Below are 24,262 nucleotides of genomic sequence, written 5' to 3'. Positions count from 1 at the left end.
GCCAGACAGACGTCCGGGAACTTCTCAGTTCGTTCGACTGAGATCAAACCCGAGAGAACGCCAGTCAACCACCACTTTTGCAGGTCGTCCGCCCATGGGAGGACCCAGTTTTCCCCGAAACGGGATTTTTCACCATTTTTTACACTAAAACGGCCATAACTCATTCGTTTGACACCCAAAGCACGCATGGTTGGATCTGATGGACTCGTATCGATGAGAGGAATCCATCTAATCTAATTTTATGCTAAAAAATCCTCAGATCTAATTACCAAACAATAATCAAATCTTTTTAGGATCGATCTAAACTCTAATTATAGTTCTAAATCAAAGTTCTTTTAGGGATCCATGAATTCATCCCTTATATAAATCATAGACCAAGTTCTAACCGATCTAGACTTTATCAAAATCTATCAATCTTGTTTTTAGTTCGTATCAAACAAAGAATACTCAAAGTTCTTACCCAGATTCTCGGTCGAAGGCTCTACGATCGCTTCTCCGATTTCTTGGTCTTGATCTTCTTTTCCTTCAATTGGGTTCTCTTTCTTTTAGGGCTGCAGAAGAGATTAGGGTTGAATTATGTTCTGCAGAACCCTAAAGAGTATATTTATAGTTTTCTATTAGAGTCCTATCCCTAATGGGTTTTATAAAGACTGAAACACCCCTCTTTTAAGAGGGTGGACGAATTTTGCATTGGGGGTATTTTGGGCACCCAAAAATTTCAGGTGTTCACAGTGGTAGCTCTCACTTGCTCAAAGAAGAGGACTTGGACAACCACCGGCAGAGGTAGCCGCTCATTTTGAGCAACGTACTGCGTACATACATGCATCCGTTGACTCCTTGCAGTCCATCAACCTGCATTTCCTCTTCTAACCCTTGCTCAGGCCAGGGTGCTCCAGCACCAAGACAACCAAAGACAAAATGAGTGAGGAATTAGTAGGCTAACTGTTAAATACAGGAATAACTGCCAGAATGGCTATTCTAAGAGAAGGATCGTTTCCATAATTCAAAAAAAAAAAAAAAGACCAATGAATCAAATCTATCAAATCCAAAAGCAACACAGGTAAATTTAGAAAAAGGTACATCATATCATCACTTTGTTCCACTGGAAGTGTGCAGGATTTGCTCGGTAATTTTGCGGAAAGTCATTTTGCGGCTGACTTTTACTGACTTTTGCATGAAAGAACACCCGCCTCTGATGAATTAAGTGAATAAGACAAAATCTGCTGAAAAGTGAGCCTGTGTGGCTGTTCTCTCATGCAAAAGTCAACCGCGAAATGGCTTTATATATATATATATATATATATATATATATATATATATAGAGAGAGAGAGAGAGAGAGAGAGAGAGAGGAAATAGTTCCTGTGCTGAGCACAAATAAGCTTATCTGTGCTCGAGTGCAGGAAACATGGTGGGCCCACTTTTTTTGGGGGATCCTAAGCATTCATCTGAAAGGCCCCATCATGGATGGGGTGGGGTGTGTACCAAAAAAATACTCCATTGGATCAACCTAACCCTTCCATATGTGAAGCGAAAAAATGGGCAGATTTGTGACAAACAGTATCTGTCCATTTTCTCACCCACAAATGGACATGCTAAGATGATCCAATGGAGCTGAGTTTTTGTACACACCCCATTCATGATGGGACCTTACAGATGAATGCTTAGGATCACCCCAAAAATGTAGGCCCACCCTTGTTTCCTGCTCTCGAGCGTAGATAAGCTATCTGAGCTCGAGCGCAGGAACCTCTCTCTCTCTCTCTCTCTCTGCTGAAAAGTGAGCATGTTCTCTTATGCAAAAGTCATCCGTGAAATGGCTTTATATATGAGAAAATAAAGTATGTGCAGCTGCATAGATAAGCTATATGTGCATGGGTATATAAAACACATGTGGCTCCACATTTTTTGAGTGATCCAAAGCATTCATTTGGAAGGCCCTTCCATGGATATGGTGTGTACCAAAAATCAGCCCTATAGGATCATCCTAACACAATCAAAGATGGAGGGGAAAATTGACAGACACTGTTTCTGCCCATTTTTTCCCTCCACAAATAACAAGGTTAGGATGATCCTATAAGGCTGATTTTTGGTACACACCCTATCCATGGAAGGGCCTTCCAAATGAATGCTTTGGATCACCCTAAAAATGTGGGGTCACAAGTGTTTAATGTACCCATGCACATATAGCATATCTGTGCAGCTGCACACTTCTCTCTCTTTCTCTCTCTCTCAATATATATATATATATATATATATATATATATATGCACTAGTAAAAAAACCCGTGCGATGCACGGGCAGATAAGGATAATTAAATGAAAGCATTTCACGGAGCTGTTGTCTTATGAGAGAGCTGCCACAGTCTTAATCAAATCAAAAAAGTGTGCCTATGTGGTTGCTTTCTCGTGCAACACCCATTCCTTTTTTGATGTTCCCTAGCAAATCCCATTTCAAATGGATGGTAAAAAAAGTAATCTACAAAGAATTGGAATTAAGTAGAAGAAGAGTACATAACAGATATGACTAATATATGCTGTTATATCAGTTTTTTTTCCAACCATAAGATTTCAAACCTAATACAGGTGTTGATAGTGGATGGAAATATAATTCACGGATAACCCATATCCAAAGAGCAATGCTGCATGCCTTTAGCGTGTTTAACGTTGAGACCAAATGAAGAATCCAAAATCCAACAAAAAGAAGAGGACAACAAAACAGAGAAGAGGCTCATAAGAAATGAATATGAACATTATTACGATATTTCAAGAAATCAATTAGCTGAAGAGTCTTTAATATTTTTCGTCTTTAATACTCTGAAGTTATAAGCATCTAAAATTTCTGTGAATACTTGGAGCTAGACCTGGCAAACAGGTGGGCCGGGCCGGGTCAACCAGCGGGTGATGCGGGTGCGGGTCGGGTCAGGAAATGACCCGCATTTTTTAGGGTCAGAATTTACATGACCTGCGCGGCCTGCGGGTGGACAGGGTCAACCTGCAGCTCACCCGGAAATTGGAACCATTTTTTAATTCAAACCATTTTTTTAATTTAGGGAAATGTTAAAACTTAAGAGTAGCGTATGGCCGGCACCGTGGTATGATCCAAACCGTCCATTAGATGGCCCACAACCTAAATAGGTTGTGCCCCAAAAATCATTTCAATAGGTTGATCCTAACCCTCCGATCTATAGAGGGTTAGGATCAAGTGATCAACCCTCTAACATTCAGATCGGAGGGTTGGGATCAACCTATGGTGCCAGCCACAACCTATTTATATTCTATGGTGCCAGCCATAACCTATTTATAATTATATTGGGCGGAGAAAAGCCCTAATGATTTCCTCTTTTTCTTAATCACACGCATCTAAAACCACCTCCATCGCTAATCTGCAACTCGCCGTGGAGCTCTGAAAACATTCAGGAACTAAATATGACTTGATATCTTCATAAACCTAGAGTTTCAGTAAATGAGCAGCATGAGGGAAATAACTGCATTGAATCTATTATTCATCAGGCATCAAACCCTTAAAAAATAGATTAGCATGACAAAATCACTATCCTTTGCATTAGAAGGTTAATCCCTTGGTTAATCCCTTGATTGCATGACTAAACTCAGTCTGCCTGTTGGATCTTTCAGACATTTTCATCCTAAACCATTAACTTCATATCAATATATCATATCAATTGATTAACTATAAACTCAAGAGGCAGTAAACCAAGAACTGCCACAAGTTGATATTAATAAATATCCACTCAATTTAGAAAAACTTGAGCTCAACCAACTTATCAGCCTCTAATGTTAAGATTGGATTTATAGTAATGGTGCCAGCCTCAACCTATTTATATTGCACCTGATTCTTCATTTGCATGGGATCCTGGAGATACATTGATATCAACCTGCACAAATGATCCTCATCCACACATCATGCCCATAGAGTGCTCTAGTAAAACATATATACAGTATTTAGTCTATCATTTCCCAAACTTATATACCTAAAAATAAAAATTCAAAAGTATGGGGAGCATGCTCTAATGGGATCCTGGAGATACATTGATATCAACCTGCACAAATGATCCACACATCATGCCCATAGAGTTTATGCAAAGCTCTTAACAATCACATGGAGATGTACAGTATTTCCCCTCAAAGGAATACAAGAAAAATCCAATGTCAAAAAATGAACCAAAGAATCTCATGTTACAACATAAATCAGAAAAATGCCTTGGGAACTAATCTTTTTATACTTAACCATCCAAACATCATAGAAACATAATTGCCATTAAATCCATAAGTAAAACATCATAGAAACTTTTCCCAAAAGAAACATCATAGAAACATAATCCCCATTAAATCTAAAACATCATAGAATAGTCCAAGAAATATTAATAACAAAAAGGTCTTGCATTTGCTTGCGAGACTATGCTTTAGAGTTGTGACAGTTGTCTCCCAACTCCGGTGAAGAAGGCTCCTGCAATGAATAAAAACTATATCAAATCAATGAATATAAACCAATGAAAAGTCAACTATTGGAAAATATTGAATAGAAACTATAACAAATCAATGAATAGAAACAATGAATAAAACCTATACCAAATCAATGAATAGAAACTATACCAAATCAAATGACATTAGTGTTAGTTGATCCTCTTGATTCCAAAGGAGAAACCTTGGATAATGGTACTACGAGTTGTTCATCCGTAGGATCTTCACCTACATTTAGCAAATGTAAGTAATTAAATATCATAGGATCTTCATCTAGTAATTATTAGTAGTCGTAAATGTTTTAAAAAATATTAGTAGTTCTATGGACTATGGTAGGTAAACTAAATATTAAAACTTACATTAATCTTGATAACAAAATAACCAATTGCGAGTGCAAATTACGGCTTCAGCATTTTCCGGTCTTAGCGAGCTTCTATATTTGGTGAGAACTTTAGCTCCAATGCTAAAGGCCTATTCCGAAGCAACGGTAGTTATTGGCACACTCATGAGATCACGTGCCATCTTAGAGAGAATAGGATATCTACCGGCGTTGTCTTTCCAATACTCTAAAACATTCAACTGTTGTTTATGATCAAACTTTGTCTCCTCCAAGTAGATGTCTAATTCGGATTTCTTGGAGGTACAAAGTTCACTCTCATAGTAATCGAATTCCTAAATCATTTAAACATCAACTATATTAAATATACTTCTTAAAAAATTAAATACAATAAGAATATTAAAAGAAGTGTAACTTACACTGAAGTCATCATCTATGCAACTGTCGTCACTAATCATAGCTGAAGCATGATTCGAAGTGTCCACAGAAAATTAGGAAACATATTCTTCAAGAGTAAATTCAAAGCCGCTCGGACACATGCCACATTTTCCTTGTATGTGTTGTCATTAATCTTCTTATAGCAAAATTCCACAACATTCATCTTGTACCGAGGGTCGAAAAAAGCAGTCATAGCCAGCAGAACACTGTAAGACTCCCAATATTTTTCAAACTTTGGGATCATTTCATCTGTCATGCTACTAATTACAACATCTTCGCTTTCCTTCTCTTCAAGTAATTGGATTTGAATTTTCCACACATTGGAAATATAAATTTGTCGTTGGGTAATCGAAACCCGATAAAAGCATTGAATGTCATAAAACGGCTTCAGCATTTTGCAGATTTCCTCCCCCCTTTTCCATTCATCAATTGATGGACAATAGTTGCACCCTGATTCTATCATAGCATAATGTTGAAATGCAAGATGATACTTGATGGCACTTTCAAGCATTAAAAATGTGGCTTTCCTCTAGTTGGTACATCCATCCGCAAACCCATGGAGTGTCTCACTTCAACTTGTTCACAACACTCAGCAAACTTTATTATTCTATTCTCAGATCCTTTAACATATTTCACACTTTCTCTAATCTTTTTTATACCTACATTAGCAATCTTCAAACCATCTTGAACAATTATGTTCAAGATATGGGCAGAACATCGAACATGAAAAAAATCACCCTTACATAACAAGGCATCTTGCACAATAAGTTGGTTTTTTTTAATTTCTTGCATGCTATCATTGCTAGATGCGTTGTCTAAAGTAAGAGAAAAAAATTTCTCCTCAATTCCCCAATCCTTAAGAAATTGAAAAACCTTATCTGCCATAAGAACACCATTGTGTGGGGGAGGAAAGAGATAAAATTTAATAATTTTACTATGCAACCTCCAATTGTCATCCACGTAATATGCCGTAAGACAAATATACCCCTCAGTTGTGATTGATGACCATACATCCGAAGTGAGACATATCCTACTTGAAACTTTCCCCAAAGCAACCATAAGCTTCTCTTTCTCTCTCTTGTATATTTTCAAATAGTCGGATTTAGCGGTATTCCTACAATAGGGTTTTACATCTTGATTCAGATAGATGTGAAGATCCCTAGTGCCTTCATGTTCTACCATGAAAAATGGATAATTATGTTTCATAATGGATATTGCCACTTTCTCACGATAAGTCTCTTGACTTATTCTCTTGCCACGCAAGGATGCATCATAACCAATATGCATTTAATTTACATCCTTATGGGAACGTCCAATACATTTTCCAACAGTTTCAACATGGTTTTTCAAATTTGAAGTCCCATGAGTATTACTACCTATGGCAAAACTTTTTGGGCATTTCTTGCACTTTGCTCTATCTTTTCCATTCTCATCCTTATAGGTTACAAACTCATCCCAAATACGAGATTTGCGTTTAAAAGTGTTACCGATAGTAGCAATACTTGGATCTTCAGAAGTCGTAGGAATATTGTTATTCGTAGACTCCATAAGACTCCTCATGGTATCAATGATTTTCCTCATTGATACCATGAGGAAAATCAATGATAAAATTTTCTTCCCAGCTATCGAGAATTCCTCCAATAAGAGATCTGATGAAAACAGTTGAAATTTGAAAACAGTTAAAATTCATGAAAGCAAACGGCATAAATCTATAAGGAAAGAATTCGAAGTAGGTTTTATCTTGAAAGAAATTGAATTACTTACAGAAAAGAGAAAACCCTAGGCTGCACACATACACCAAAAAAAACTCTAATCTGCACACACACATACCAAAAAAACGGGCAGTGATATTCCCCCCCCCCCCCCCTTTAACAGAAATTGTTTGGATATACAAAAGGGTGGAGGAGCCACCGTTAACTCCTACAGGCTTAAAGTTAACGATTTCTGTGGGGGGGGGGGGTGTATCCACTAGGGGGGAGGAAAATATTACTGCGCAAAAGAAAAACCCAAGAGTTTCTGCAAGAAAAGGAGAAACCCAAATCTTTGCACAAGAAAAAAACCCTAGGTTTTGAATATTTAATGAATGAAAGAGAAGCTTGCACAAATTGAGAATAAGAGTGCTTTTTTTTATTTTTGTAGTTTCTTAGAGATTATCTCTAGACTCTAGCAATTTGAGATCTGCAAATAGAACAAACCCTATTAGGGTTTGAAGCACACATTTATAAATCGAATCTCTATTGAGGGGATTTTCATTTTAAAAAAAAAAAGAGAAGCAGAAATATCCAATATTATAGAAGGCAGAGAGAGAGAGAGAGAGAGAGAGAGAGAGAGAGAGAGAGAGAGTACCTATGCTTCGGCAGAGAGGCTGAGAGAGGGCGATGACTCGGCCGTAACTCGTGAGGGAGTGAGTGAGGACTGGGGAATGAGGTGGTGACAGTGGCATCCCCTTCTCTGTCTTTGAGTTTGAGAAAAATAATGAAGGAAGAAAGAAACCCTAAGTGGCTAAGTTAGGGCATAAAACTAAAAGGCATAAAGACAAAAAAGTTTGGGTCTTTTTTAGGTTTTTTAAAGAAATAATAAAAACCAAAAAAAGGCATAAAACCCGCGGGTACCCGCGGTTGACCCGACCCAACCCATGTTTTTGCGGGTTCAGTGGCCCGCAGGTCAATTTTGGCGGGTCACTAAAACCCCGACCCGACCCGTGGGCACGGATCGGTTTTGCCAGGTCTACTTGGTGCTGAGCATGAAGACGGCTTAGTTGCAGCAGCATTAATATGGCCCCACTTCTCAAGCATTTCCCATCAGCAAAGACCTTTAAAGAGGCTCTACCATTCTGCTAGGATACCTGCAATGGCAAGAGATATCTTTAGCCTTGCTCTTCGCAAATTTTCCAACATAGAAAGATGCTAAAATCAGAGGCAGAGTAACCGAAATTAATAGTCTTCACCTTGATAAATAAAAAATTATATATATAGCAATTTGTGAAAATAAAAACTACAGAAGAGAATTCTGAGGTACTACAGAATAGAATAAACAGCACGACCAGTGCGCATGAAAGCTATTAAAAAAAAGATGCATTTGAAAAAAGATGGAAGTTGAAAATGCAGCATGTGCCTGAAAAATGGAAAAAAATGCTGGAGTCTAAAGCAACTTGTTGGAACCATTGACGTTTAATAAGATTAAAATGCACTAAAGTAATCCCCAAACTGACATTTGAAGCATATGTTTTGCATAAATCAGGTAAACAATTCACACGAATATTTTAAAAGAATCCAGCAGCTACGTTCAAACATAAACCAATAGAGGAATGGACTGTTAATTGAATATAAAATGAGATATGCTGGTCAACGAAATAAAAGAGAAAATAGTGCAGTATTTTTTCAAATTTTTTTTTTTTTTTTGCATGTTTGAAGCCTGAAATCATGGGTATAACATAAATGGAAAAAGCACCAAATTAGACTATAGATCTAGTGGGAACGAATTAAAGTGTAGGATAACTCATTTGAAGGAAAACATCTACACTTGCAAACAACACCATCTTAAGTACAGTTACAAGAAAAAAAAGACGCAAAGAAAACCAAAAATACCAAGGATTTCTTGTATCATCATATTAACATCTGACACTGATTTACAGGGTTTACATATAGAAGAAACCATACATTAACACCCACACATTAACAAAAATAGGACAAAATGCATTAAAACTTCACCAAGAACTATAGATAGAAATCCAAAAAAGGTACCTATGCAATCCATTATCTGTTTCAGCCTCATACATGTGTAGAAGCCCATGGAGCACATAAGAAGAAAGAAGAATCCACAACAGAAAAAGAAGGTAAAGAATAGAAGTTTGGAAACAGTACCGATACAATGCATGAGTTCCTGTAAATGTGGGCTTGTGGAACGTATCCAGGGTTTCATACATCGTTCCCATTCGGAGCAGCTTTTCTTATGGCAGCTCCAGCTCTAGTTAAATGGAAAAAAAAAATGCATTTTAGAAAGGTTCAAGTCAGTAAAGTTGGGTTTATCTGTCATTTTCATACATTTTCCAATCATTTATAGAATAACAGAACAGGTAGCAAAATAACAAACACAACAAAGAAAAAGTCAATGATTCAAAATGATTCAAAGTTGGGATTGAGAAGGATAATTAAATGAAGGCATTTCGAGGACCTTTCGAGGACCTGCTGTCGTATGAGAAAGCAGCCACATAGTTTCAATTATTCAAAAATTGTGCGTATGTGGCTGCTCTCCCTTTCAACATCTGTTCCTTTTGTGATGTTCCCCAGCAAATCCCATTTCAAATGGATAGTAAGAAAAAGTAATCTACAAAGAATTGGAATTAAGTAGAAGAAGAGATGTACATAACAGATATGATTAATATATGCTGTTATATCGGTATTTTTTTCCAAGCATAAGATTTCAAACCTAATATAGGTGTAGATAGTGGACGGTTGATCAATGAAAAGCCATTATAAAAGCTGTAACTTTCAATGCTAAAATATGCAAGACAGATCCATGCATGAACTATGCAAAATTATATCGAAAAATCTGGATGTAAGAATATTAAATATTGGAGTTTAATTTGTTTTTTTTTCCATGCCAAAATAAGGCACTAAGATTCATCTTGACAACCTATGTCACATAGATATGAAAATATAGAATAAGTTACGTTTTTTAATAGTTGGAATAGTTCGCTGCATGCATCCAAGAAAGTAATCCAACCTCGCATCTTACTTTCAGTTCATTCCAAACAACTATCTTGAGCTCCAAATTAGAATTAAAAAAATAACAATTCAATAAATATCAGAAAATAACCATGTCCCATATAACTACAGTCTCTAAGATATAGCAAACAACTATCCTGGCTCCAATGTAAAAACAAAAAATCCAGCCATTTAGACCCAAAAGATACCCGCACAATTCCAAAAATAAATCCTCACTTACACCATTCCCATAAGCGCCAAATGCATATGGCTTCGATCCCTGCTTTATGAAGTTCATCTACTAAAACCTAATAAAAGAAAGATAATTTTAGTGTAGTCTCTGAACCGAAGTGAAAAAAAACCCAGTTTTTTTTTAAATGGGACTTTTTTTCCGAAAAATCTGTACCTAGAAGAAATCACCTTACGTCATCTGCGATTTTGAACCCATGCTCATCTGAAAGAAAGAAGATGCCTGAAGACTAACATTTGCAGCTCCAAAAAAGGAATCTGTCCAGAAACAATCTCCATGCTTCTTTATGATCAAAGCTGAGATTCGGAATCAATATTTTCGGAGCCGGATTGTCGGCGAGACAGAAGGAGGATTGCTAAAGAAGAATAGAAAAAAATTAGAAAAACACCAATAAAAGAAAAACCCAGTTGCACGAACTTCACCTCCAAAAATAATGAAAGAAACCCAATAAAAGATAGATAATCCAGGAAGGATGAACAAACAGGGTAACAGAAAAACATCGAAAAAAACACTTAGCAAACCGTACCTGGTGAAATTTCGAAGACTACTTGTAGGAAGTAAGAGAAAATCTTATGAAAAGCTTTGGCTGCTGGTTCTCCTCTGGTTTTCCTCTGCTGCTTATCCAAACTACATGATCCCATTACTATTGCAAAAGAAAATCGAGACCTGATAGAGACACAACACGATGAAACATGTAATATAAACATAAGGAAATAAATAAGAGGCTTGATTGCTACATGCAATCATTTGTTGTTAACTTTCAAAATATAATGAACATGCAATTGTTGTAACCTGTACAAAGCTATTAAACTGTACAAAATACAATGAACATATTTTCAGCTAGTCCTAAACTTTACTGGCCTGTGGTCTTCTTAAACCCATGTAATTTTTGTGCTCAAGGCTGTACCATTTCAAATATCATAAGTAGTTTAATATGACAGAACATCTAATCTTTTCATATATATACACACACAGATAGAGGAAAACTATTATGATTTTCTTATCAGAAGCAAGACAAAAAACTTGTACGAACTTCAAATTCAATAGTAAAACATAGAGATGATAGTTACAAAGGTCCCATAATTGAAGAGGTTTCTCACTTGCCATAAACATGGATAAAAATAAGCAAAATCGCAAAATAATGAAAAAAATTGAAAATCCAAACCTTGATTGGCATAATCCACTAATTAAGAGGGAATCCCCGTCGGTGCCGCCTTCTTGTTCTGCAAGATACCTACGGTCGTCTGTCACTCACTGGAGTCTGTATCGAAAGAACCGAATTGTGGAGAAAGCGATTACCATTGCCTCTGTATTTGCATCTAGAATTCCAAACAAAATATGTGTTTGCAAGGCTGAAAAGGAATTATTAGTTAAGGAAAAAAAGCTTGAACATTTAAGAACATACTCTGAGAGATGTAGCATTTGAGGAAGGCTTTGAGGAAGGGTTCGAATTGCCTACATAAAGTAAAAATATCACATTAGCTCACTTCATATGGAAATGAATAGGTAAATGGCAAAAGCAATGAGTAACACTAATACTAATTGGCAGTGGAGTAAGTATTCAACATAAACTAAAAATATAGACTCAAACTACAATTATTAACTTTTTAGTGCAATCCCTAATGCAAAAAGATACATCCCAAAAAATTCTAGAAATTTAAACCTTCTCTGTGGCATTTCATCAAACAGATGACAGTATCCCGAAAACACCAATGTAAAACAACGACAGTCGAAATTGGTCAAAACTCAAAAGAATTAAGAAAATAACAAAATAATAACCAAATAGGAACTCAATAGGATAGAAAAATATTAAATTAAAGCATTTTTTTAAATATACATCACCAAATTGAAAAAATATATATAGAAAAATAAAATTTTCCCACCAGAAACTTTCCACGACAAATAATCGTTTCAAGACATTTTGTGACTGAGTTCGTTTCCGTAAATCCCCAAGAAGAACAAAAGTTCAATAACCTATTTCAAAGATGAAAACCCAGCACAAGAAAAGGAAAAGTGGGTTGTTTTTCTTAGTCTTGTAGATCAGAGGTTTGAGTTGTTAACATCACCAGGCTCTCTCATTCACCACCCATTTATCACTACATAATGAACCCATCAAAACCTAGTAGAATAGAAAAGGAAAAGAAAATGAAAATAAAATAAAAGCAGAGGAAAAGAATAAACTGATGCATAAAAATTGTTTACTTTTAAAACAAACAAAAATGCATGGATATAGATAGTAAATAATATTAACAGTAAGGCTGAAGTGAATTTAGCTTGAGTAGAATCAGGGGTGCACTTGGCAACTTGATATTTCTACAGACCAGAGAAGTTTCAATTCAGATACATGAAAAAATGATCAAAGTGTATGAACAAAAAATTTTAATAATCAAAATGGTAGCATAAAAATTATGAAACTGAATTAAAATCCAAAATACATACCTGTTAGACCGAAAATCGGTAACAGGTACAGCAGTGGCGTAAGAACAGAGAGCGACTGATGAGGGAGATTGAGTATGAGACCTGAGTGCTTAGTCCTGAGTGCTTAGTCCTGCACAAGGCAAACGAGGTCAGAAGACCAGACCGGATTTTACTCCGGACAGGTCCTTCGACACTCAAGTCAGTATGAGCAAGAGTGAAGGGAAGTCAGAGTTTTTAGGGAGAAGAGGGTTTTTAGCATTACCCATGAGTCTGAGCTTTCGTCCCCTATTTATAGGGAAGATCTGTTGAGGTGTCCTGGACAGGTGTCCAGGACAGGTGGCGGCTTGTGAGAGGCTGGATCTCACCTACTCTGAACAGGTGGCAGCCTGTGAGAGGCTGAGTCTCACCTACTCTGGGACAGGTGGCAGCCTGTGAGAGGCTGAGTCTCACCTACTTTGGGACAGGTGGCAGCCTGTGAGAGGCTGGATCTCACCTGCTCTGGGACAGGTGGCAGCCTGTGAGAGGCTGGGTCTCACCTACTCTGGGACAGGTGGCAGCCTGTGAGAGGCTGGTGTTTTCACACCCTATCAGTTGCCCCCCAGTTTTCCAAGTCATTGAAGGACTTGGGAAAGTGTGATCACTCGTTTTTCTGGATGGGGAGACGTTGTTCGGGGGTGAATCGAAGAATTTAGCACGGAGTCCGGAGTTCGCAGTCCGGATTTAGGAGTTCGGAGTTCGCAGTTCGCAGTCCGGAGTACGGCTTCAACCGGACTGGCTCCTGGCGCAACACAGAGTCAAATACCCAGTCCGGAGTTCGCAGTCCGGAGTCCGGAGTTGGGAGTTCGCAGTCCGGAGTACGGCTTCAACCGGACTGGCTCCTGGCGCAACACAGAGTCAAATACCCAGTCCGGAGTTCGCAGTCCGGAGTCCGGAGTTGGGAGTTCGCAGTCCGGAGTACGGCTTCAACCGGACTGGCTCCTGGCGCAACACAGAGTCAAATACCCAGTCCGGAGTTCGCAGTCCGGAGTCCGGAGTTGGGAGTTCGCAGTCCGGAGTACGGCTTCAACCGGACTGGCTCCTGGCGCAACACAGAGTCAAATATCCAGTCCGGAGTTCGCAGTCCGGAGTCCGGAGTTGGGAGTTCGCAGTCCGGAGTACGGCTTCAACCGGACTGGTTTTTGTCGTCTTGTGAGGACGCGTTATATCCAGTACGGTTTTTCCCGGACTGAATTTTGTCTTCTAGCGGCCAGTTCGGTGCGGACCGGACTGATTTTTGTCGTCTTGTGAGAACGCGTTATATCCAGTACGGTTTTTTCCGGACTGAATTTTGTCTTCTAGCGGCCAGTTCGGTGCGGACCGGACTGATTTTTGTCGTCTTGTGAGAACGCGTTATATCCAGTACGGTTTTTTCCGGACTGAATTTTGTCTTCTAGCGGCCAGTTCGGTGCGGACCGGACTGATTTTTGTCGTCTTGTGAGAACGCGTTATATCCAGTACGGTTTTTTCCGGACTGAATTTTGTCTTCTAGCGGCCAGTTCGGTGCGGACCGGACTGATTTTTGTCGTCTTGTGAGAACGCGTTATATCCAGTACGGTTTTTTCCGGACTGAATGCGGAGTTCGGAGTGCGGAGTGCGGAGTGCGGAGTGCGGAGTGCGGAGTGCGGAGATCCATCTTTGGGACGTGAATGTTTACGCGCGTGCTTGATCGTATTGATGGTGGGAGAATGTGTCCGTCATAAATAGGGGACACGTGGCGCAACCCGGATGGCCTCGAGATGCGTGCATGGCATTTATTACCCCACCGCCTCTGAAAAAACTATATAAGGAGGTTTACCCCCCTTCACTTTTTACTTTTTACCCTTCATCTTTTTCCTCTTCTTGCTCTGGGAGTTTCAACTTCTCAGTTCGCAGCTCGCAGTTCGTAGATTGCAGATCGCAGTTCGCAGTTCGCAGTTCGCAGTTCGTAGCTCGCAGTCGCGTCCCAAGATCAGTTAAGGGCTCCACTCACCGGTATTCCTCTCAGCCCTTCCTTTTACTATGTCTGGTAGTACTTCCACTTCCGAGTCCGGTACGGGGTCCTCCACTAGCAGTATTTCGGATTTTAGGATGCCTCAGGAGCCTTTTTTGGCTAGTCCGTCTGATAGGATAGACCTTGTAGATAGTGACGATGGAGGGGATAGGGATGAAGTGATCTTAGACCTGAATGCCACTCCTCCCTTGACTGGCAGTCTCCCGCAAGCAGGAGGGAGTGTTGAGAGCGACGTTAATGAAGCGTCCACAACATTCCGTCCTGGCCGGGCGGTGGAGGTGATCGCTAGAGCGCGGATGGATGCCGATCCAAAATACAACTTGCGAGCTCTAGTCGAGGAGAACTACCTCACCAGGTCTATGCTGGGAGATATCAGGGATAAATACTGCGTGCCCCCGAGATTTGAACTGAGGGCAGCTATAGAGGGAGACAGAGCCTGCAACGAGAGCCAGGATCTCTGTATTTATGAGGAGTCACTGAGGGCAGGACTCCGATTTCCGTTGCACCCCTTTTTCTCAGCGGTGCTACGTTACTACGGACTAGCCCCGGCCCAGGTAGCTCCGAACTCATGGAGATTATTAGTTGGGTTTTTATACCTCGTCCACGGTCGGTTAGAGAGGAGTGTGACTTTGTCACTGTTCCGTGCTTGTGCACACCTGAAGAAGCATAAAGAAGGGGGCTGGATCTACATTAGCCAGCGCCCTGAACGGAAGATAATCACTGGCATTCCTTCGTCGATTCACTCGTGGAAGAATAGATTCTTCTATGTTGTGGATCAGGAGGCCAGTGAGCCCTGGTCCGTCCCTCTAGTCTGGGACACTCCAGATACCTCAAAACTGAGTCGAAAGCCGCTCCTCGAAGGTGAGGACAGGATAACATTCGCCTTGATGCGGAAGGAGATCGAGCAATCGGGCCTCATCCGCTGTAAGGAGTTTTCTGAAGAGGCGATTCTGGTCGGGCTGGGCGTGAGTGCCGCGACTCCAGGACGTATGTAGCTAGACTTGTCTATGCAATCTGTTTATTTTTTATATACTTGCTTCTGACCGTTGGCTGCTCATTTGTCATGCAGAGATGAAGAAACAATCAACCGTCGAGAAAATCAGGCAGGGAGCTCAGCCGCGGGCACAAGAAGGTGCTCAACAGGCGCAGCAGGAGCGCCAGAAGAGAAAAGCGACTGTGCTGGGGAGTCCGGCCCCGTCACAGGGCATTCCTCCCCCATCCCAGAAGCCCAAGACTAAGGTGAAGCTAATAGGCCCCTTTGCTCAGGGCGGTGGCTCTTCTAAGTCCGGTGGTGCTTCTACCGGAGCCGGTTCTGGGGCTCGCCCTCCTGCGGGGATTAGTGAGCAAGTCTTTCGACCCAATTGGGCCGTTCTGAAGGATGACACTGCCTTAGGCGAGAGCCGGGTAGCAGCAGAGCTTATGAGCAAGTGTTTGCTGCAGAAGGACAAGCAACAGGTCCTTTACGAGCCGCCAGCTACAGGAGAGGAGGCTGTGTTGTCCTCCGCTTACCAGGTAAGGAAGTAGTGCTTCGATTTGCTAACTTTCTGCCCATTTCTTCCTTTCACCATACTGATGCCTGTTTCTTTCTGTTCTTTCTTCAGATCTTGCTATACTATAATGACCTCAAGGAGAAGAGTAAGAGCTTCTCCCAAGCCATTACTTCATCTGAAGAGGTGAACGGAAAGTTGGCCGTTGAGGTGCAGGAGCTTCAAACGAGCATCGGGCGAATAGAGGAGGAGAGGAAGTTGTTAAAAGAAGATCTGGCCGCAGAGAAGAGGAAACTGGCCAAGGCTGCTGAAGCCATGGAGGCTCAAAGAGGAAGGGCCACTGACAGACAGGAGAAGGCAGTAAAAGAGGCCACAGAGGCAAAGGAGGCTGAACTTTTCAGCCTGTCGAGCGAGGCTTACAGTCTTGGATACTACGACTGCCTCCAGGAGCTCCAGGCCTGCAATCCAAATCTGTTGATGCAGAACATGACTCTCCCTGCCAGGCCGAAGATTACTGATGAGGAGCCAGATACTCCTGCTGATACTCCTGCTGACAACACCTCTCTTCCAGATGCTTAGATTTTATTTTTTTTGTTTTGTTTTGGCCTCTTTTTGTAATGGTCCTTGAGACCCTACAGCTTTTACCAGCATGTTTAAAGTGAATTTTGTAATGGCCCTCGAGGCCCCACATATTCTGATCAATGAAATTTGTCTGTCTCTGATACTTCTCAGCTGAGTGATTTGCTTGACTTTGTCTTTTTATTTTGATAACCTGTGAGTGAGGCCGTTGATGGTCGAATGCGTACCCAAGTTTTGTGAACTGGGTTTCCATCGAGTACCCAAGTTTTGTGAACTGGGTTTCCAATGCGTACCCAAGTTTAAGAACTGGGTTTCCAATGAGTACCCAAGTTTTGTGAACTGGGTTTCCAGTGCGTACCCAAGTTTAAGAACTGGGTTTCCAGTGCGTACCCAAGTTTAAGAACTGGGTTTCCAGTGAGTACCCAAGTTTTGTGAACTGGGTTTCCAGTGCGTACCCAAGTTTAAGAACTGGGTTTCCAGTGCGTACCCAAGTTTAAGAACTGGGTTTCCAGTGAGTACCCAAGTTTTGTGAACTGGGTTTCCAGATATAAAAATGACACTGAATTTGCAAGAAGATTATTTATTCATAACAACAAATATACAAATATACAACTTTACAAGATCACCTTTTCACGCCGGATAATTCGACTACTGATAATATTTCCTGAGGTTTTTGGAGTTCCATGCATGAGGTAATAGGTGCTCCTCCAGTGTCTCTAGCCTGTAGCTTCCTGGCCGGATAACTTCCTTCACTCGATAGGGTCCCTCCCAAGTTGGGGAAAGTTTCCCTACTTTCGTCGGCTGGGAGACGGCTGCCTTTCTTAGGACCAGATCCCCTGTCCTGAATTCTCTGGGGCGGATTTTGGAGTCGTGATAATTCGACACCTTCTGCTTATAAGCGGCGACCCGGATTCGAGATTCCTCCCGGATTTCTTCTAGTAAGTCGAGGTTGGCGCGGAGTCCGTCGCTGTTCAGTTGCTCATGGAAACTGATGACTCTGGGAGATGGGGTGCCTATATCAACAGGTATCACGGCTTCAGTTCCAAAAGAGAGGTTGAATGGTGATTCACCAGTCGTCGTGCGAGGAGTGGTGCGGTAAGCCCACAGAACATGGTAGAGCTCATCTGCCCATCGGCCAGCCTTTTCATCCAGCCTTTTCTTTATCCCTTGAAGCAAGATCCTATTGGTTACTTCCGTTTGCCCATTGGTCTGGGGGTGAGCTACCGAAGTGAATCTCTGTTCAATCTTTAGGTCAGAGCAGAACTTCCGAAAGTTTCGGCAGTCGAACTGTTTGCCGTTATCTGTGATTAAGGCACGGGGAATCCCAAATCTGCAGACCACTGCCTTCCAGAAGAAATTCTGTATATTCTGCTCAGTGATCTGGGCTAGAGGTTCTGCCTCCACCCACTTGGTGAAGTAGTCGATTGCCACCACTACGAATATGCGCTTTCCGGAAGCCGGTGGAAAAGGACCCAGAATGTCCATCCCCCATACTGCAAAAGGGAGTGGACTGATAATTGGGGCCATCGCCACAGCAGGCTGGTGGATGGTGGGGGAGAATTTCTGGCACCTCTCGCACTTTTTAACCAGATTCAGCGCATCTTGTCGTATGGTGGGCCAATACAATCCTCTGAGGAGTACCTTGATCGCCAGGGCTTTGCCCCCCAGATGTTCTCCACAGATTCCTTCATGAGTCTCTTGCAATGCGTACGCGGCGTTACTTGGTCCCAGACACTTCAGGTACGGGAGAGTGTAGGACCTTTTATACAAAATGTCACCGCTGAGGGAGAATCGGGCGGCTCTCTGTATCACCTTACGGGCTTCCTTCTTATCTTCGGGAAGTTTCGCGTCCCGTAAGTAATGAACGATCTCATCAATCCAGCACGGCTCGTTCTCCACCTGCATTATATCTGCGGCTTCTCTTTCGATGCTAGATCTTTGTAGAAATTCCATACGTATGCTTCCAAGAGTGGTGTATCCAGAAGCAGCCAGCTTCGACAGTACATCTGCTTTGGCATTTTCTGTCCGTGGTATTCTGATGACCTCGAAACTGGCAAACCGGCTGGAGAGTTGATGAACCTTAGCAAGATACTTAACCATACGCTCATCTCGAGCTTCGTAGACCCCTTGGATCTGATTTGCTACCAGCTGTGAGTCGCAGTATGCTTTTAATTTCCGGGCGCCGGTATGAATTGCTAGGTTCATTCCGGCAAGGAGGGCTTCATATTCTACCTCATTGTTGGACGCACGGAATCCGAATCTCAGAGCATAATCCGCAGTGAACTCCTCAGGCCCAGTGAGGATGAGGCCTGCTCCACAGCCGTTTTTATTTGAAGAACCATCGACATATACTTCCCAAGTTGGTGTGCTGGTCATGGAGTCCTGCTCTGCCAGGGGTTGCAAGATTTCTGTCTGAGTTTCTGCTATGCATTCGTCAGGAACCGCTTTCTCTGCAACTGGGAGTTGTACCGTTTCAGGGTCGGCGACTTGCTGGGGGATGGTGCACTCTGCTACGAAATCTGCCAGTACTTGGGCCTTGATGGCTGGCCTTGGAGCGTACTGGATGTCGAACTCGCTCAGCTCTACGGCCCATTTCACAAGTCGTCCGGAGATATCTGGTCGATGGAGTACTTGCCGGAGCGGCTGGTCAGTCAAGACCTTTACAGTATGAGCTTGAAAGTACGGTCTTAATTTTCTTGCAGCCATTACCAGCGCGTAAGCCAATTTCTCGACCCGCTAGTACCTTGTTTCTGCGTCGTGAAGAACCTTGCTGACATAATAGATTGGTTTTTGCTGGCGGTGCTCCTCGCGGACGAGGACAGCTGCCAGTGCCGTGGAGCTAACGGAGAGATATAGAAATAACTCCTCACCTGGCTCCGGCTTTGTTAATAATGGCGGGGAGGACAGATACCTTTTCAGCTCGTCGAAGGCAATCTGGCATTCTTCCGTCCATGGCGCAGTTTTGAGGCCCTTAACCGCACTGAAAAAAGGCAGGCATCTCTCCGCCGATTTGGAGATGAAGCGACCCAGCGCCGCTATCATTCCCGTGAGCCGCTGAACTTCTCTGATGGTTCTTGGGGCGGTAAGCTCTATCACAGCTCTGATCTTCTCGGGATTTGCTTCTATCCCTCGCTGACTCACCATGAATCCCAAGAACTTCCCTGAACTGACACCAAAGGTGCACTTGGTGGGGTTGAGTTTCATGTTGTGCTTCTTGAGGACCTGAAATGTTTCTCTGAGATCAGACACGTGGTCCTGTGCGCTTCGACTTTTGACCAGCATATCATCCACATACACTTCCATATTTCGGCCGATCTGGTTCTGAAAAAGTCTGTTCACCAGCCTTTGGTAAGTAGCTCCGGCGTTTTTGAGGCCGAAGGGCATGACTCGGTAGCAATAAGTCCCTTGATCTGTGACGAATGAGGTCTTTGGTATATCCGATTCGTACATCCTGATCTGGTTATATCCGGAGAAGGCGTCCATGAAGCTCAACAGTTCATGACCCGCTGTGGCGTCGATGAGCTGATCGATCTTCGGGAGCGGATAACTGTCCTTGGGACAAGCCTTATTCAGATCAGTAAAATCGACGCAGGTTCTCCACTTTCCATTAGTCTTTTTGACTAGGACTACATTTGCTAGCCAGTCCGGATATCGAATCTCGCGAATGAAGTCAGCCTTCAGAAGCCTCTCCACTTCTTCTTTTATTGCCTGTCGCCTTTCAAAAGCAAAGTGTCTCCTTTTCTGTTTCACCGGTCTGCAGGTTGAATCGACACCAAGCCTATGAGTGCTGATCTCTGGATCGATGCCGGGCATATCGGCAGGAACCCATGCAAAGACATCTGCATTGCCCTGGAGAAACTCGGTGAGTTGATGTTGAAGGCTACTACTAAGGGAGGAACCGATCAGAGCGACTTTCTCACCGTCCTCCGGGCACAGTGGGATGGAGAGTAGGTCCTCAGCGGGTTGAGTACCCCTGAGTTCGTCCCTTATATCAAGCAGTTCGATTGGCAGTGATTCCACTGCGTTTTTTCCTTTCAGTGCCATTGCATAGCACTCCCTTGATTGAGGCTGATCTCCGCGGACTTCCCCCACACCATTAGGGGTTATGAATTTCATTTTTTGGTGGTAGGCTGAGGCGACTGCTCGGATCAGATTCTGGCCAGGCCGTCCCAAGATAGCATTATAGACCGAGGTGGCCTTCACTACCAGGAAGTTAACCATGGCGAACGCTTGACATGGTGAATCTCCGACAAGAACAGGGAGCTCGATCTGCCCTACCACTTTTACGACCTCTCCGGAGAAGCCGAACAAGTCTGAGTTCGCCGGCCTTAGACGGTCGTCGCCTATCATCATTTTCTCGAAGGCATGGTAGTATAGAATATCCGCTGAGCTCCCGTTGTCCACAAGAATCTTCTTTACCTCCCAGTTGGCAACGAGCATGGTTAACACCAATGCATCGTCGTGGGGCAAAATAAGGCTGTCCAGATCTGCGTCTGAGAAGGAGATCTCATTCTCCGTTCTTGACTTTTTGCTGGTTGAGTGAACGGCGTTAACTTGCCGTGCATATGCTTTTCGAGCAGCAGAGGAGGTGCCCCCGGCGGCTGGTCCGCCCATGATTGTATTGATAACCCCCCTTGGTTGAGATCGGGGTGCCTCAGGCTGCGCGTTGGTGACCTGAGAAGTCTTATCCTGAGGAGGCGGCTGCGGTGATCTTCGAGGGCTACGGCCCTGCGGACTCTTTCCTTTGCGCCCTTGGGTGCGGCCGTCATTCTGGATGTATTTTTTCAAATAACCCCGGCTGATCAGCTGCTCAATTTCTCCCTTGAGCTGCCAGCAATCCTCTGTGTCATGGCCGTGGTCCTTGTGGAACCGACAGTACTTTGATGGATCTCTTCTGTTTCCTTTGGAGATCATTCTAGGCGGCCACTTCACAAACTCCTCCTCACTAATCGCTGCCAGTATGTGCTTTCTAGAGGTATTGAGAGGTGTGAAGTTCTCTTCTCTTCTCTGAGGGGGTGGAGACTTCTCTTTCCTGGGAGGTTTATCCTCCCTACGCTGTTTAGGCAGATTCTTCTCTTCAGAGGTTATCCTCCGGTTTGAATTAAGAGCTGCCAGTGTTTCTTCCACTGTTATGTACTCTTCTGCCCCGGCCATGAGATCCGCCAGTGAGTGCGGATTTTGCCGAGCCACCGCTCGACGGAAATCATCAGATCTTGCACCGGTGAGGAGTGCGTTCATAGCCGCTGAGGGATCTAAATTGGGCACCTGTAGTGCCTCCCTGTTGAAGCGGCGGACGAACACCTTCAGGGGCTCATTGTCTTCCTGTCGCAAGGCCATCAGGGAAGCTGTTGTTTTCTTTGGCCTGCGGCTGCTCATGAAGTGGCGGACGAGGTCCTCTCCAAAATCGTCGAAATTGTTGATGGAGTTTGGTTTGATCCTGGAGTACCAGTCTCTTGCCGCGCCAGTGAGCGTCGTTGGGAAGGCTCTGCAGATGAAGCCGTCGGAGGCGCCGTGGAGGAGCATCATTGTTCTAAATGTCTCCAGATGATCCACGGGATCGGTAGTGCCGTCGTACTGAGGGACGGCAGGCATCTTAAATCCTCTGGGTGCTGGGGCACTCAGGACATCCTTAGTGAACGGCGTTCTGCTTGAGAACGCTCTAGAGGCGGGCCGGCTCTGATCCTTCGCCAATTCCTCTATCCGGTGGTTCATCTCCTCCATTCTCTGTAGCAGCGGATCCGTTCTGCGGTCTGGGGACCTGATTCTTCCCACAAATGGGCTTGCCGCAGAACCGGACTGACTTTCCGGACTCCTACGACGAGGTCGAGATTTTGCCGGTGGCAAACGATCTTCGTGAGGCCGGCGCCTCTGCGTGGAGCGAGACCGCGATCTTTCGCGGTGATGAGGTTCTGTCTGGGCGTGCCTCACTATGGGGCGATAAACTTGTCTAGCGGAGTGATGAGTTCTGCCCTCCCCATGACGTGATGACTCTCCCCTGTGGATTCCTTGGGCAGATCGCGGGGCCTCTGGAGGAGGTAGAGGGGGTGCTTGAAGTAGTTGTTGGTACTGACCAACAAGGGCCGTCATCTGCTGGAAGAGGGCTTGGACTTGCTCCGAGGTGGGCACGGGATTGTGATGCTCCGAGCGAGAAAGGCTTTGGTCGGCAGAAGCTGCCACTACCATTGAGGCGATTCGACCGCTCCGGGTCCTGCGAGGTAGCGCGGCTTGGTCGTTCTGCGCAGAAGCTAATCGCGCACTCTTGCGCCCTGCCATTTTGTAAGTGAGATGTAAGAACAGCTTTTAGTTCTTGGTCCCACGGATGGCGCCAATCTGTTAGACCGAAAATCGGTAACAGGTACAGCAGTGGCGTAAGAACAGAGAGCGACTGATGAGGGAGATTGAGTATGAGACCTGAGTGCTTAGTCCTGAGTGCTTAGTCCTGCACAAGGCAAACGAGGTCAGAAGACCAGACCGGATTTTACTCCGGACAGGTCCTTCGACACTCAAGTCAGTATGAGCAAGAGTGAAGGGAAGTCAGAGTTTTTAGGGAGAAGAGGGTTTTTAGCATTACCCATGAGTCTGAGCTTTCGTCCCCTATTTATAGGGAAGATCTGTTGAGGTGTCCTGGACAGGTGTCCAGGACAGGTGGCGGCTTGTGAGAGGCTGGATCTCACCTACTCTGAACAGGTGGCAGCCTGTGAGAGGCTGAGTCTCACCTACTCTGGGACAGGTGGCAGCCTGTGAGAGGCTGAGTCTCACCTACTTTGGGACAGGTGGCAGCCTGTGAGAGGCTGGATCTCACCTGCTCTGGGACAGGTGGCAGCCTGTGAGAGGCTGGGTCTCACCTACTCTGGGACAGGTGGCAGCCTGTGAGAGGCTGGTGTTTTCACACCCTATCAATACCCATTTTGTTAGAATCCACCATTAATCGACCTCTCTGTGTTTCTTTGGTGCCTCTAGACTTGGACGGGTGTTGAATGAGAAAACCCTAGAAATCAACCATTTATCGACCTCTTTCTGTGTCTTTGGCGACTGGTGTTGAAGGAGGAAAACCCTAAAATACGGTGCGTTGACGGAGAAAAACCCTCATAATTATTCACAAAGCTGAGAATAGGCAGAAAATATCTCTGACTTTCGACCGTGAGAGAGAGAAGGGAACGGAGGACAGATACTAAAGAGAGAGTCAGAGTTAAAAGAAACTGGGCACCATTTTACCCTTCCAAATAGGCATCCAGAGACCCAGCAGCTCAGGGGTAAATAAGGAAGTGGAGAACTTTAGAGGTGTAGAATCGTAATCGATGGATGGGGAATAGCGCTAACGTGTTTGAAGAAATTATAAAAAATCGCCATTTGCTCTTCTGCTGTACATATCCTAGAAAATACCCCGTACGATGCACGGCTGTGAAAGAATTGTAGACCACATCATATGTTGATCTAAACCGTCCATGTGATGGAACACAACATAAATAGGTTGTGCCTGTAAAATAATTTCCATAGGCTGATCCTAGCCCTCCAATCTATAGAGGTTTCGATAATTGTTGT

The 24,262-nt window shown here is 43.4% G+C and overlaps 2 protein-coding genes across 11 annotated transcripts in view; one reads left to right on the top strand and one right to left on the bottom strand.

The window, feature by feature from the left end:
* Positions 1 to 16,720, top strand: part of LOC143849384 (uncharacterized) — a 37,057-nt gene extending 20,337 nt beyond the window's left edge. The window contains exons 2-3 of the mRNA XM_077358393.1: positions 15,724 to 16,166; positions 16,256 to 16,720. Coding sequence (XP_077214508.1) covers positions 15,726 to 16,166; positions 16,256 to 16,720 — 906 coding nt within the window. The 5' untranslated portion in view covers positions 15,724 to 15,725. The remainder of the gene's footprint in view (positions 1 to 15,723; positions 16,167 to 16,255) is intronic.
* LOC143849925 (uncharacterized) lies at positions 4,024 to 23,952 on the bottom strand. 10 transcript variants are annotated; one of them, XR_013235906.1, is made up of 12 exons: positions 23,624 to 23,944; positions 11,613 to 11,662; positions 11,373 to 11,526; positions 10,734 to 10,873; positions 10,378 to 10,562; positions 10,199 to 10,265; positions 9,115 to 9,217; positions 7,598 to 8,096; positions 5,233 to 6,900; positions 4,836 to 5,148; positions 4,609 to 4,704; positions 4,024 to 4,462 (listed from the first exon to the last, which is right to left on the bottom strand). XR_013235906.1 is itself a non-coding variant. In XM_077359228.1 (11 exons), exons 1-6 carry the CDS (start codon positions 23,643 to 23,645, stop codon positions 10,437 to 10,439), a joined length of 405 nt encoding a protein of 134 aa, XP_077215343.1. In that variant the 5' UTR covers positions 23,646 to 23,952; the 3' UTR covers positions 4,024 to 4,462; positions 4,609 to 4,704; positions 7,598 to 8,096; positions 9,115 to 9,217; positions 10,199 to 10,265; positions 10,383 to 10,436. The 10 variants fall into 10 exon arrangements, 8 of the variants coding, with proteins under 8 accessions (XP_077215343.1, XP_077215342.1, XP_077215341.1 ...); XM_077359228.1 differs by lacking the exons at positions 4,836 to 5,148; positions 5,233 to 6,900 and having other exon boundaries at positions 10,383 to 10,562; positions 10,756 to 10,873; positions 11,373 to 11,441; positions 11,507 to 11,526; positions 23,624 to 23,952; XM_077359227.1 differs by lacking the exons at positions 4,836 to 5,148; positions 5,233 to 6,900 and having other exon boundaries at positions 10,364 to 10,562; positions 10,756 to 10,873; positions 11,373 to 11,441; positions 11,507 to 11,526; positions 23,624 to 23,951.
* Between the last annotated feature and the right edge of the window lie 310 nt (positions 23,953 to 24,262).

Source organism: Tasmannia lanceolata, unplaced genomic scaffold (genome assembly GCF_043159265.1).
Source record: "Tasmannia lanceolata isolate RefF3 unplaced genomic scaffold, GAP_Taslan_0.1 ptg000018l, whole genome shotgun sequence".
Lineage (NCBI taxonomy): Eukaryota > Viridiplantae > Streptophyta > Magnoliopsida > Canellales > Winteraceae > Tasmannia > Tasmannia lanceolata.
Note: the sequence above shows the minus strand (reverse complement) of the source record. Positions and strands in the feature narration are given on the sequence as shown.